The sequence below is a fragment of the Poromitra crassiceps genome, assembly GCF_964638095.1.
Source record: "Poromitra crassiceps genome assembly, chromosome: 8".
Classification (NCBI taxonomy): Eukaryota; Metazoa; Chordata; class Actinopteri; order Beryciformes; family Melamphaidae; genus Poromitra; species Poromitra crassiceps.
In genome coordinates this window covers 31,259,070-31,271,844 of record NC_139629.1, presented here as the reverse complement: position 1 = coordinate 31,271,844, position 12,775 = coordinate 31,259,070, and the positions used below count along the sequence as shown (strand labels likewise).

The 12,775-nt window shown below is 42.2% G+C and overlaps 1 protein-coding gene across 1 annotated transcript in view; it reads right to left on the bottom strand.

The window, feature by feature from the left end:
- Window positions 1–980: 980 nt before the first annotated feature.
- The window catches only part of epha5 (EPH receptor A5), a gene marked incomplete at both ends in the record, with an annotated part of 204,562 nt that continues 192,767 nt past the window's right edge, over window positions 981–12,775 (bottom strand). Inside the window, 3 exons of the mRNA XM_083641694.1 lie at window positions 981–1,092; window positions 1,733–1,897; window positions 11,847–12,040. Coding sequence (XP_083497820.1) covers window positions 981–1,092; window positions 1,733–1,897; window positions 11,847–12,040 — 471 coding nt within the window. The remainder of the gene's footprint in view (window positions 1,093–1,732; window positions 1,898–11,846; window positions 12,041–12,775) is intronic.

Below are 12,775 nucleotides of genomic sequence, written 5' to 3'. Positions count from 1 at the left end.
CCTGTTTGGCTGCATTTACTGTATCAAACCATAACAGTTTGTGCTGTGACAGAGCATTCTGTTCTGTTTTGTGCTATACATTCAGCCAGAGACCAGAGATATGTAGACAGTATCTGAGTGCCTATAGTGTCGCAGCGTTTCTCTTTGCCAAAAGACACAAACCATAATGGACAAAGCTAAACCCCAAATTGAAGTTTGAAGTATTATCTTGTCTTGCAATACGACTCCAGACCATCTGAGAGATGTGGAGTTAATTTAGAACTGCAATCTTTTACTAGATGGCATAAAGACCTGCCTAAGGCCAAAGCAGGATGGGAAGAACCTTTATCGTGGTCCATTATCACATTTAACCTGCCTGAAAATGATGCTCGAATCCATGACTCTGAACAAAATTGCAAATCCAGAACTGCATCCAGAATGGCGAAGGATGATTAACAGATTCAGTATTGTCCAGATGTGCTGGGCTCAGTTCACCTGAGACAGACTCAGACCTTTCAGTTCGTGGGCCCATTGTGTGAAACTCCCATATGGTGTGATACAGCCAGACAGTGCTAGTTGAGATCAGATCTGCATTCTACGTTTCATGTTTGGTCTGAGAGAACCCGTACACAGAGATATTAAAATGTGATCATTAGAATGAAGAGTCTTGAAATGAGCACAGCTGAGTTGAGTTTGGCTCGCCGTCCTCTGCTCTTCATGCTACCTCTCCAGCTCAATTCAGTTTGGTTTTAGCTCTGCAATGTCAAATCTGCCCAAAGAGCCTCCACACCAGAAGCACAAAAAGATGTGGATCCTCCAGTTTAGATCCATTTCGGTCAGTAAATACTGAGTTTCCTTGTCTGTAGAAAGTGCTAAGCCGATCTAGGTCCAACAGCGACTCTGAGTGGCCATCTTCTCATCAATTAGGTCCATATTGTGTGTCTGTGTGTGTGTGTGTGTGTGTGTGTGTGTGTGTGTGTGTGTGTATTCCTGTGCATGTGTCAGATGTTTACAGCAGGGTTGGTGTTGATCATATGGACTCTCATCTCCTGGATGCTAGTGATGATTTTTTTCTGATGTCCAGCCAGGTTCACTCCTACTCTCCGTAAATCCCTGTAAAACACAAACACGCTCTCATTTGTCAGGCAGTCTGCTAACAGAAGGGATATTTGATGCTAGAAATGGTGATAGTACTGAACATCAGACAACAAATGTTCATTTAGCTCTGATCCATCTGGAGAGCAACTATTTCCAGTATCCTGTCCTATTCTGAGAGCACCACGTCCTTTGTGGAGGGGTGAAGTGCAAGACACTCCTTATACATTGATACTGTATGTGCACTTGAGTATGTGTACTTGCACTTGAGTATGAGTGTGTATATAAGTAGGCATCTTGTGCGCTGCGCGTGCTTGATTCCTAGGCTCGCCCGCTGCGTGGCCTCGCCTGTCGTGCAGCTCGCCCAGCTGGCCCTGCAGCTCGGATACGCAGCTCGCCCGCTGATGATGTCACAGTGGGATTTATGACATCACTGATGATGTCACACCTCACTGGTATCTATGACATCACTGATTATGTCACATTGGGATTCATGACATCACTGATGATGTCACAGTGGGATTGATGACATCACAGTGGGACACATCACAGTGGGACAGACAGAGAAATAGACAGAGCCCTAGCTCTATTTGATATACTGATGATGATGATGTATGTGCACTTGCACTTGAGTATGTACTTGTGCACGGGGCCTTACTCTGAGGTCATCTGAGTCACCGTCTCCAGCGAGGAGTAACCCCCCTCCATGAAGAGCTCGGTGTAACGACCCATCTTGATGGAGTCCAGCCACTCCCCTACGTTCTGGGTCAGAGTGGTACTTTCCGTTTCTACGCTGGCATGCTCCACTAACAGGTTGGAAACCCTGCGAGACGGAGACAGAGAGAGACAGAGAGGGAGAGAGGGAAGTAAGCAAAGGACAGAGAGGGAGAAGATGAGAGAGAATGAGAGAGAGAATGGAAGGAGAGGGATAAAGAAAGGGGAACCAAAAGGAGACAGAGAGCCAATGAGGGTCCAAGAGAAAGACAAAGACAGTGTTTTCATTCAGGTTATGCGCAAATTCTAAGATAACTTTTGAAAAGTCGACAGTTGTTCAGGTGCGTTTCCATGAACGGATAATAGCGAATATTAAGTAGGTTGTGTGTGGCCTGGGGGCAAGATCACACTGTAGATAGAGAGAGAGAGAGAGAGAGAGAGAGAAAGAGAGAGAGAGAGAGAGAGAGAGAGAGAGAAAGAGAGAGAGAGAGAGAGAGAGAGAGAGAGAGAGAGAAAGAAAGAGAGTGAGAGGTTACTTGCCATAGGAGAAGTTGTGATGTTGTGGGGTGTGCAGGAATGAGGAGACGGTATATCTGGATGCAACAGCACACTTGTTAGGGAATGGAATTTCCACTCCTCATCCGCTAATGCAGTGATACTCAACTGGCAGCCCGCGGGCCACATGCGGCCCGCGGATGGATTTGCAATATATATATATATATCGTCGCTGTGCAATGAAAACCACCTAAGTCCATTTTTTATGATTTTTACTTTTTAATATAAATGGAATATATCCATTCTCCTCCATCTACTGGCAGGTGTTGGCGTCTAAATGACCAATAAAAACATGTTTTACTGGGTAAGTATGTAACACGTACCACCATTGGATGCTAGACCCGCCCATCACATCACGTATGTGACAGTCAGACCTCCATGCTCCACCCCACCTCATGAGGACTTCCCCGGAAAAGTCACCAGGTACGCTGCTGACCCGAATGCCGGCTGTGTTTCGGCTTGGTTTTGTGTGATTCTGGCATCGTCTGACGTAAATAGATCAATAAGGTGTTTTCGGGTTGTCCTTGGGCTGCAAACTCATTTAAAGTATGCAAATCGAAGTTGTTTCTGACAAGAATAATGTCACGTTACTCCGGGACTGCTCAACCCCATGACAGAGCCACTCTCCCCGGCTTGGCAGAGTGAAGAGCTCCGCCCGCGCGTCCCCGCTGCCTGGAGCACAGCAGCTCGTGCTCGCGCTCTAGAAGGCAGGCGCCCACGAGCTGCTGCCTGGCCGCCAGAAAGTGCTTCAGACTCGGGGTGATAATCCTGTAACACCATTTGAGCTTATTCAGGTAAGATATTATTAATGTAATGACACATTCAGCGATAAACTGTCTACAATGAAGACGTGTGTCATATATGACAACGTGGTGTTCAGTATTTTAAGAGCACAGGGTTTTTCTCATTTCCTGAAAAGTTGGCGTTTTGGAGATAAGTGGCTTTCATTGCACAGCGACGATATATATATATATATATTTTTTTACAGTGCACCTGAACACAACATGCAAGATACCCGCTGAATAAGTGTCCAAATGTTCATGTAATTCTGGCCAATACTCACACTTCTGTTATAGCATTTCAGTCTGGAATATGGAATATCTTTCAATAATCTATGATTTAGCTGCTAAATTGTCAAATACCGACGTCTGCTCGCTACCCAGGCACTTATGTATGTACTTAACCTACGTAACTATCCGTTGTGCACAACATTGTCAGACTAAACTCCGTCTGACACCTACAATCCGCTACAGAAAAATGTATATTGATTGTTTATTAACTGGCCCCTGGCAAAGCAAGTTGAGTATCCCTGCGCTAATGTATATAACAGCTGATATAAACCAAATGAATCGAAACCAGGAGCCAGAAAGATGTCTTATAGAAGTATATTTAATAACCCATACATTCTCTGGCAATCTGTATTGTCAGAGGACTGAATCTCAATGTACACATTCTGATACGTTATACAGAGTCCAAATATTCAGCAAAATGACTGACAGTTGACATATGCTTTATACTGTAAGGCAGGACAGAGGAAAACAGAGAGAGGAGGGGGGGATAAATGTGTGTGCGCTGCTCCAGTCTGACTGAGAGAGTTATCAGTTGTTATTGGACACGATGCACTGTCCAAGGTTTCAGCAAAGGGAGAAGTCCTCAATGCCACTGGGGTGAATCTATATGTGTGAGATGTCATGTCATGTTAACCTACAGCACTAACTATGCGTATGCAACTACTAGCCCACTGACCAGGAAAGGCCCATGGAACTTATATTTTCTCTAACAATCCACCCAATTGTTATGTTTATCAACTATAACAAAATAATAACAAAATTTAAGTTCACTATTCAATATGCTTGTATCTGTACTTAATGTGGGCCGGGCCGGGGGGGTTTGAAAACAGGAAAACATTGAACGGGCTGAATATTTGGACTCTGTATAACGTATCAGAATGTGTATATTGAGATTCAGTCCTCTGACAATACAGATTGCCAGAGAATGTATGGGTTATTAAATATACTTCTATAAGACATCTTTCTGGCTCCTGGTTTTGATTCATTTGGTTTATATCAGCTGTTATATACATTAGCGGATGAGGAGTGGTTATTCCATTCCCTAACAACACTCATACATGACATGCTACAACATGGCTACAACATACATGACATGCTACAACATGGCTACAACATACATGACATGCTACAACATACATGCTACAACATGGCTGCTGTTACTACGCTGCTTCATCGGTCTGAACCAGCCAGAACTCAGTAACTCTCTAATCCACGAGGCCCGTTAACTCTCGCCTCTTAAAGGGCCGGCGGGCAGCAAGGTGAATGTCTCTGCTGTGCAGTGGCATGCCGTCCATTAGGCGAACTACGCAAATGCTAGGGGCGCTTGAGCCGTTGGGGGCGCCAGAGAGGGTAAAAAAAAATACAAATACCTTTTCATGATAATAGGCCTACTATCATTTTACAATAGTAGACAAAAAATAAGCACAACAACGTCTTAAGTCTTTTTCTAATTCTGGCTTTCTGGCTGCCTGGGCTGCAGCACTTTCACCACGGTCCCTAATCCATATCACCCCACCCCCTGCGCGGCCGCGCCCCCCTTCTACCTGCTCGGAGCTTTTTCCCAGAGTGGGGGAAGGCCAAGGGAGCTGGAAGGTGGGTACTGAGGGTGCTGCAGCACCCCCTGGTGGCAAGAAATGGGATTTTCGAAATTGTTGGATTTGGCTGTCTTGTGTTTATACCACCAACAAAATGCATTAAAAAACAGTTTGTGCTTCCCAGCTCTAATCTTATTTCATACGCTCTCTCTTCAAAAGTGTTTGGTTTTCATCATATTCTGGTTTTCCATAATAATAATAAGTTCAGTGTTTATGCCTGTGTTGCTGTCTGTTGTAGTGTAAAACGACAGGTGCTTACATGAAAGTGAGTGAGAAAAGGAGAGGATACTGAATAACGACATCACAACAGTATAATCCTAATGTTAATTTAAAATTAAATATTCTTCTAAATATGGATGAAAGTCCAAAAAACGTCAAATTTTCTTCGGCGCTGACCTTGCGGGCAGCACCGAGAGTCCCTTCCTTACAGCACCCCCTACCTAAAAGTACTTCCAGCGCCACTGGGGAAGGGCGATTCTGAGCCTGCACTGCAGTGGTGGAATTAGCTGCGATATAATTTGTATTATATTTTCTTTGGCGGGGGGGGGGGGGGGGGGGGCACCAGCAAAAATCTTGCCTAGGGCACCAACTTGGTCAGGCACGCCACTGCTGCTGTGGAACCGCCACCATGTCAAGAAAGAAAAGCGGTCACCAGCAGATGACATGACTCATGTCATCTGCTGGTGACCGCTTTTCTTTCTTTCTGGCGGTGAGTAAATAGGGACAATATCACAGGAGAAAAGCCTAGTTATTCTATGATGCTCGCCTGATATGTGGGAAACAAAACACACAAAACGGTTCTGAGTCACCGTGTAAAAGGCATTTTAGAGACAGAGTGAGAGGCTTTGGCTGCAACACTTTAGGATTCAGAACATCTGATCTGCTGCAGAGTTCTGCTCGGACAATGCATCTCAGCACACTGGCCAAAGCTCCCATTTTTTGCTTTAACGGTTTTTCGAAAAAGGCAAAAAATTCTATTGAAATCGTTTTCATCTTGCCTGGATCGTTTCCACCACCTTTTCTAATCAAAATACGTTGGAAACACGGCTAGAGATACACAGAGCGAGAAAGAGAAAGACCGTAAAGAAATAGCAGCAGAGCAGAATCGATTTTTTCAGAAGTTCATGGTTGTCAGGATGTCCTCTAAGTCCCTTATCAGCAGAAGCCCAGTCTCACATCATAGTCCTTCATGTTATGGGTGGAACAGCTCGTTCTACAGACTCAACAGCTCTGACAGCTACCAACCAGGACTAATAATGCTAATTAATTTATGTGCTATCACGTAAAGCTCACACGCGCTGTCCACTCGCCCTTTATTATTCAGCTCGCTCGTCACACCGGCAAATAGCCTTCGTCATGCTATCAAACAGACATTTTCCACGCTACCGCTAACACGCTACCGCTAACACACCACCGCTAACACGCCACCGCCAACACCGGAGTGTCATGTGGAACACAGACTGGCCTTGTTGGAGTCCCCTTCATTTGACTAACTGTCATATGTTATTACACGGGCTATTAGATGGAACTGATGTGTGTCTGTGTATGCATGTACAATACTATGTGTGTGTGTGTGTGTGTGTGTGTGTGTGTGAGTGTGTGTGTGTATGCATGTACAGTACTGTGTGTGTGTGTGTGTGTGTGTGTGTGTGTGTGTGTGTGTGTGTATGCATGTACTGTGTGTGTGTGTGTGTGTGTGTGTGTGTGTGTGTGTGTGTGTGTGTGTGTGTGAGTACGAGAGAGGATGAGGAAAAAAGATGAAAGACAAGGGGGGGGGGGGGGGGTAATATTTCATGATATTATTTCATGACTTCTGCAAAGAGAACAAAGTAATGAGGGTGGCTAACAACATGTCTGCTTTAGCATCACACACTAACCACACAACATGTCTGCTTTAGTATTACACACTAACCACACAACATGTCTGCTTTAGTATTACACACTAACCACACAACATGTCTGCTTTAGTATTACACACTAACCACACAACATGTCTGCTTCAGTATTACACACTAACCACACAACATGTCTGTTTTAGCATCACACACTAACCACACAATATGTCTGCTTTAGTATTACACACTAACCACACAACATGTCTGCTTTAGTATTACACACTAACCACACAACATGTCTGCTTTAGTATTACACACTAACCACACAACATGTCTGCTTTAGTATTACACACTAACCACACAACATGTCTGCTTTAGTATTACACACTAACCACACAACATGTCTGCTTTAGTATCACACACTAACCACACAACATGTCTGCTTTAGCATCACACACTAACCACACAATATGTCTGCTTTAGTATTACACACTAACCACACAACATGTCTGTTTTAGTATCACACACTAACCACACAACATGTCTGCTTTAGTATTACACACTAACCACACAACATGTCTGCTTTAGTATTACACACTAACCACACAACATGTCTGCTTTAGTATTACACACTAACCACACAACATGTCTGCTTTAGCATTACACACTAACCACACAACATGTCTGCTTTAGTATCACACACTAACCACACAACATGTCTGCTTTAGTATCACACACTAACCACACAACATGTCTGCTTTAGTATCACACACTAACCACACAACATGTCTGCTTCAGTATTACACACTAACCACACAACATGTCTGCTTTAGCATCACACACTAACCACACAACATGTCTGCTTTAGTATTACACACTAACCACACAACATGTCTGCTTTAGTATTACACACTAACCACACAACATGTCTGCTTTAGCATCACACACTAACCACACAACATGTCTGCTTTAGTATCACACACTAACCACACAACATGTCTGCTTTAGTATTACACACTAACCACACAACATGTCTGCTTTAGCATCACACACTAACCACACAACATGTCTGCTTTAGTATCACACACTAACCACACAACATGTCTGCTTTAGTATTACACACTAACCACACAACATGTCTGCTTTAGCATCACACACTAACCACACAACATGTCTGCTTTAGTATTACACACTAACCACACAACATGTCTGCTTTAGTATTACACACTAACCACACAACATGTCTGCTTTAGTATTACACACTAACCACACAACATGTCTGCTTTAGCATCACACACTAACCACACAACATGTCTGTTTTAGTATCACACACTAACCACACAACATGTCTGCTTTAGTATCACACACTAACCACACAACATGTCTGCTTTAGTATCACACACTAACCACACAACATGTCTGCTTTAGCATCACACACTAACCACACAACATGTCTGCTTTAGTATTACACACTAACCACACAACATGTCTGTTTTAGTATCACACACTAACCACACAACATGTCTGCTTTAGTATTACACACTAACCACACAACATGTCTGCTTTAGTATTACACACTAACCACACAACATGTCTGCTTTAGTATCACACACTAACCACACAACATGTCTGCTTTAGTATTACACACTAACCACACAACATGTCTGCTTTAGTATTACACACTAACCACACAACATGTCTGCTTTAGTATTACACACTAACCACACAATATGTCTGCTTTAGTATTACACACTAACCACACAACATGTCTGCTTTAGTATTACACACTAACCACACAACATGTCTGCTTTAGTATCACACACTAACCACACAACATGTCTGCTTTAGTATTACACACTAACCACACAACATGTCTGCTTTAGTATTACACACTAACCACACAATATGTCTGCTTTAGTATCACACACTAACCACACAACATGTCTGCTTTAGTATTACACACTAACCACACAACATGTCTGCTTTAGTATTACACACTAACCACACAATATGTCTGCTTTAGTATTACACACTAACCACACAACATGTCTGCTTTAGTATTACACACTAACCACACAACATGTCTGCTTTAGTATTACACACTAACCACGCAACATGTCTGCTTTAGTATTACACACTAACCACACAACATGTCTGCTTTAGTATTACACACTAACCACACAACATGTCTGCTTTAGTATTACACACTAACCACACAACATGTCTGCTTTAGTATTACACACTAACCACACAACATGTCTGCTTTAGTATTACACACTAACCACACAACATGTCTGCTTTAGTATTACACACTAACCACACAACATGTCTGCTTTAGTATTACACACTAACCACACAACATGTCTGCTTTAGTATTACACACTAACCACACAACATGTCTGCTTTAGTATTACACACTAACCACACAACATGTCTGCTTTAGTATTACACACTAACCACACAATATGTCTGCTTTAGTATCACACACTAACCACACAACATGTCTGCTTTAGTATTACACACTAACCACACAACATGTCTGCTTTAGTATTACACACTAACCACACAATATGTCTGCTTTAGTATTACACACTAACCACACAACATGTCTGCTTTAGTATTACACACTAACCACACAACATGTCTGCTTTAGTATTACACACTAACCACACAACATGTCTGCTTTAGCATCACACACTAACCACACAACATGTCTGCTTTAGTATCACACACTAACCACACAACATGTCTGCTTTAGTATTACACACTAACCACACAACATGTCTGCTTTAGCATCACACACTAACCACACAACATGTCTGCTTTAGTATTACACACTAACCACACAACATGTCTGCTTTAGTATTACACACTAACCACACAACATGTCTGCTTTAGTATCACACACTAACCACACAACATGTCTGCTTTAGTATTACACACTAACCACACAATATGTCTGCTTTAGTATTACACACTAACCACACAACATGTCTGCTTTAGTATTACACACTAACCACACAACATGTCTGCTTTAGTATTACACACTAACCACACAACATGTCTGCTTTAGCATCACACACTAACCACACAACATGTCTGCTTTAGTATTACACACTAACCACACAACATGTCTGCTTTAGTATTACACACTAACCACACAACATGTCTGCTTTAGTATCACACACTAACCACACAACATGTCTGCTTTAGTATTACACACTAACCACACAACATGTCTGCTTTAGTATTACACACTAACCACACAACATGTCTGCTTTAGTATTACACACTAACCACACAACATGTCTGCTTTAGTATTACACACTAACCACACAACATGTCTGCTTTAGTATTACACACTAACCACACAACATGTCTGCTTTAGTATTACACACTAACCACACAACATGTCTGCTTTAGTATTACACACTAACCACACAACATGTCTGCTTTAGTATTACACACTAACCACACAACATGTCTGCTTTAGTATTACACACTAACCACACAACATGTCTGCTTTAGTATCACACACTAACCACACAACATGTCTGCTTTAGTATCACACACTAACCACACAACATGTCTGCTTTAGTATTACACACTAACCACACAACATGTCTGCTTTAGTATTACACACTAACCACACAACATGTCTGCTTTAGTATTACACACTAACCACACAACATGTCTGCTTTAGTATCACACACTAACCACACAATATGTCTGCTTTAGTATCACACACTAACCACACAACATGTCTGCTTTAGTATTACACACTAACCACACAACATGTCTGCTTTAGTATTACACACTAACCACACAACATGTCTGCTTTAGTATCACACACTAACCACACAACATGTCTGCTTTAGCATCACACAACCACACAACATGTCTGCTTTAGTATTACACACTAACCACACAACATGTCTGCTTTAGCATCACACACTAAACACACAACATGTCTGCTTTAGTATTACACACTAACCACACAACATGTCTGCTTTAGTATTACACACTAACCACACACCATGTCTGCTTTAGTATCACACACTAACCACACAACATGTCTGCTTTAGCATCACACACTAAACACACAACATGTCTGCTTTAGTATTACACACTAACCACACAACATGTCTGCTTTAGTATTACACACTAACCACACAACATGTCTGCTTTAGCATCACACACTAACCACACAATATGTCTGCTTTAGTATCACACACTAACCACACAACATGTCTGCTTTAGTATTACACACTAACCACACAACATGTCTGCTTTAGTATTACACACTAACCACACAACATGTCTGCTTTAGTATCACACAGTAACCACACAACATGTCTGCTTTAGTATTACACACTAACCACACAACATGTCTGCTTTAGTATTACACACTAACCACACAACATGTCTGCTTTAGTATCACACACTAACCACACAACATGTCTGCTTTAGTATTACACACTAACCACACAACATGTCTGCTTTAGTATTACACACTAACCACACAACATGTCTGCTTTAGTATTACACACTAACCACACAACATGTCTGCTTTAGCATCACACACTAACCACACAACATGTCTGCTTTAGCATCACACACTAACCAATACTTCACTGGCTGTTTATGGAAGACTGTAACCTGAATTGATTTAAGATAACTGAGTTTCCAGTATAAGCCCCTGCCCAGTGTCTCTATCGGCACAATCATCTGTTGTTTTCCTTTATCTGTATCTTATCCTAATTGCCTACAAATAAATCAAATCTATGCAAAAAACTTTGGCTGTCAGCAGCTTCAATCCAACAGATTCAGCATTGGCACTGGCTTTCAAAAAACAATATTGGTCAATTCTGGAAGTGGATTTTCGTTCAAATTCAAAATATGAAAAAACCTTGGCATGAGAAGTTTGTCATGCATATCTGACCTGTTACTGTTTATATCTCAAATCAAAATAGCCTCTGCGTTGTTTTCAGTATGAATCCCACCTGTGTGAGGAGTTGACCAGTTTCTTGAGTGAGCTGGGGTTGCGGATGAGTTTGTCCAGCAGACAGACGATCTCGTCAAACTTGGGCCGACTACTGCGCTCTCTCTGCCAGCAGTCCATCATCAGGTGGTACAGCGCCTCGGGGCAGTCCATAGGACCTGGCAACCGATAGCTCTCCTCCACTGCCTTGATTACCTACAGACAGACATGTGCAGACAGAGAGTGATTACCTACAGACATACATGTGCAGACAGAGTGATTACCTACAGACATACATGTGCAGACAGAGAGTGATTACCTACAGACATACATGTGCAGACAGAGTGATTACCTACAGACATACATGTGCAGACAGAGAGTGATTACCTACAGACAGACATGTGCAGACAGAGAGTGATTACCTACAGACAGACATGTGCAGACAGAGAGTGATTACCTACAGACATACATGTGCAGACAGAGAGTGATTACCTACAGACAGACATGTGCAGACAGAGAGTGATTACTTACAGACATACTGTACATGTGCAGACAGAGAGTGATTACCTACAGACAGACATGTGCAGACAGAGAGTGTATACCTACAGACAGACATGTGCAGACAGAGTGATTACCTACAGACATACATGTGCAGACAGAGTGATTACCTACAGACAGACATGTGCAGACAGAGAGTGATTACCTACAGACAGACATGTGCAGACAGAGAGTGATTACCTACAGACAGACATGTGCAGACAGAGAGTGATTCAAGATTCAAGATTCAAGATTTATTAAGTGTCCCAAAAGGGCAAATTGGATTGCAAAAAGCGTAGTACAAAGTACATACATAAAAACAAATAAGACAAAAAAACATTGTAAAAACAGTCTAGAGCAGCAGTTTAAAGTGCAACACAATAGTTAAAGTGCAAATGACAACAGTAGCAACGA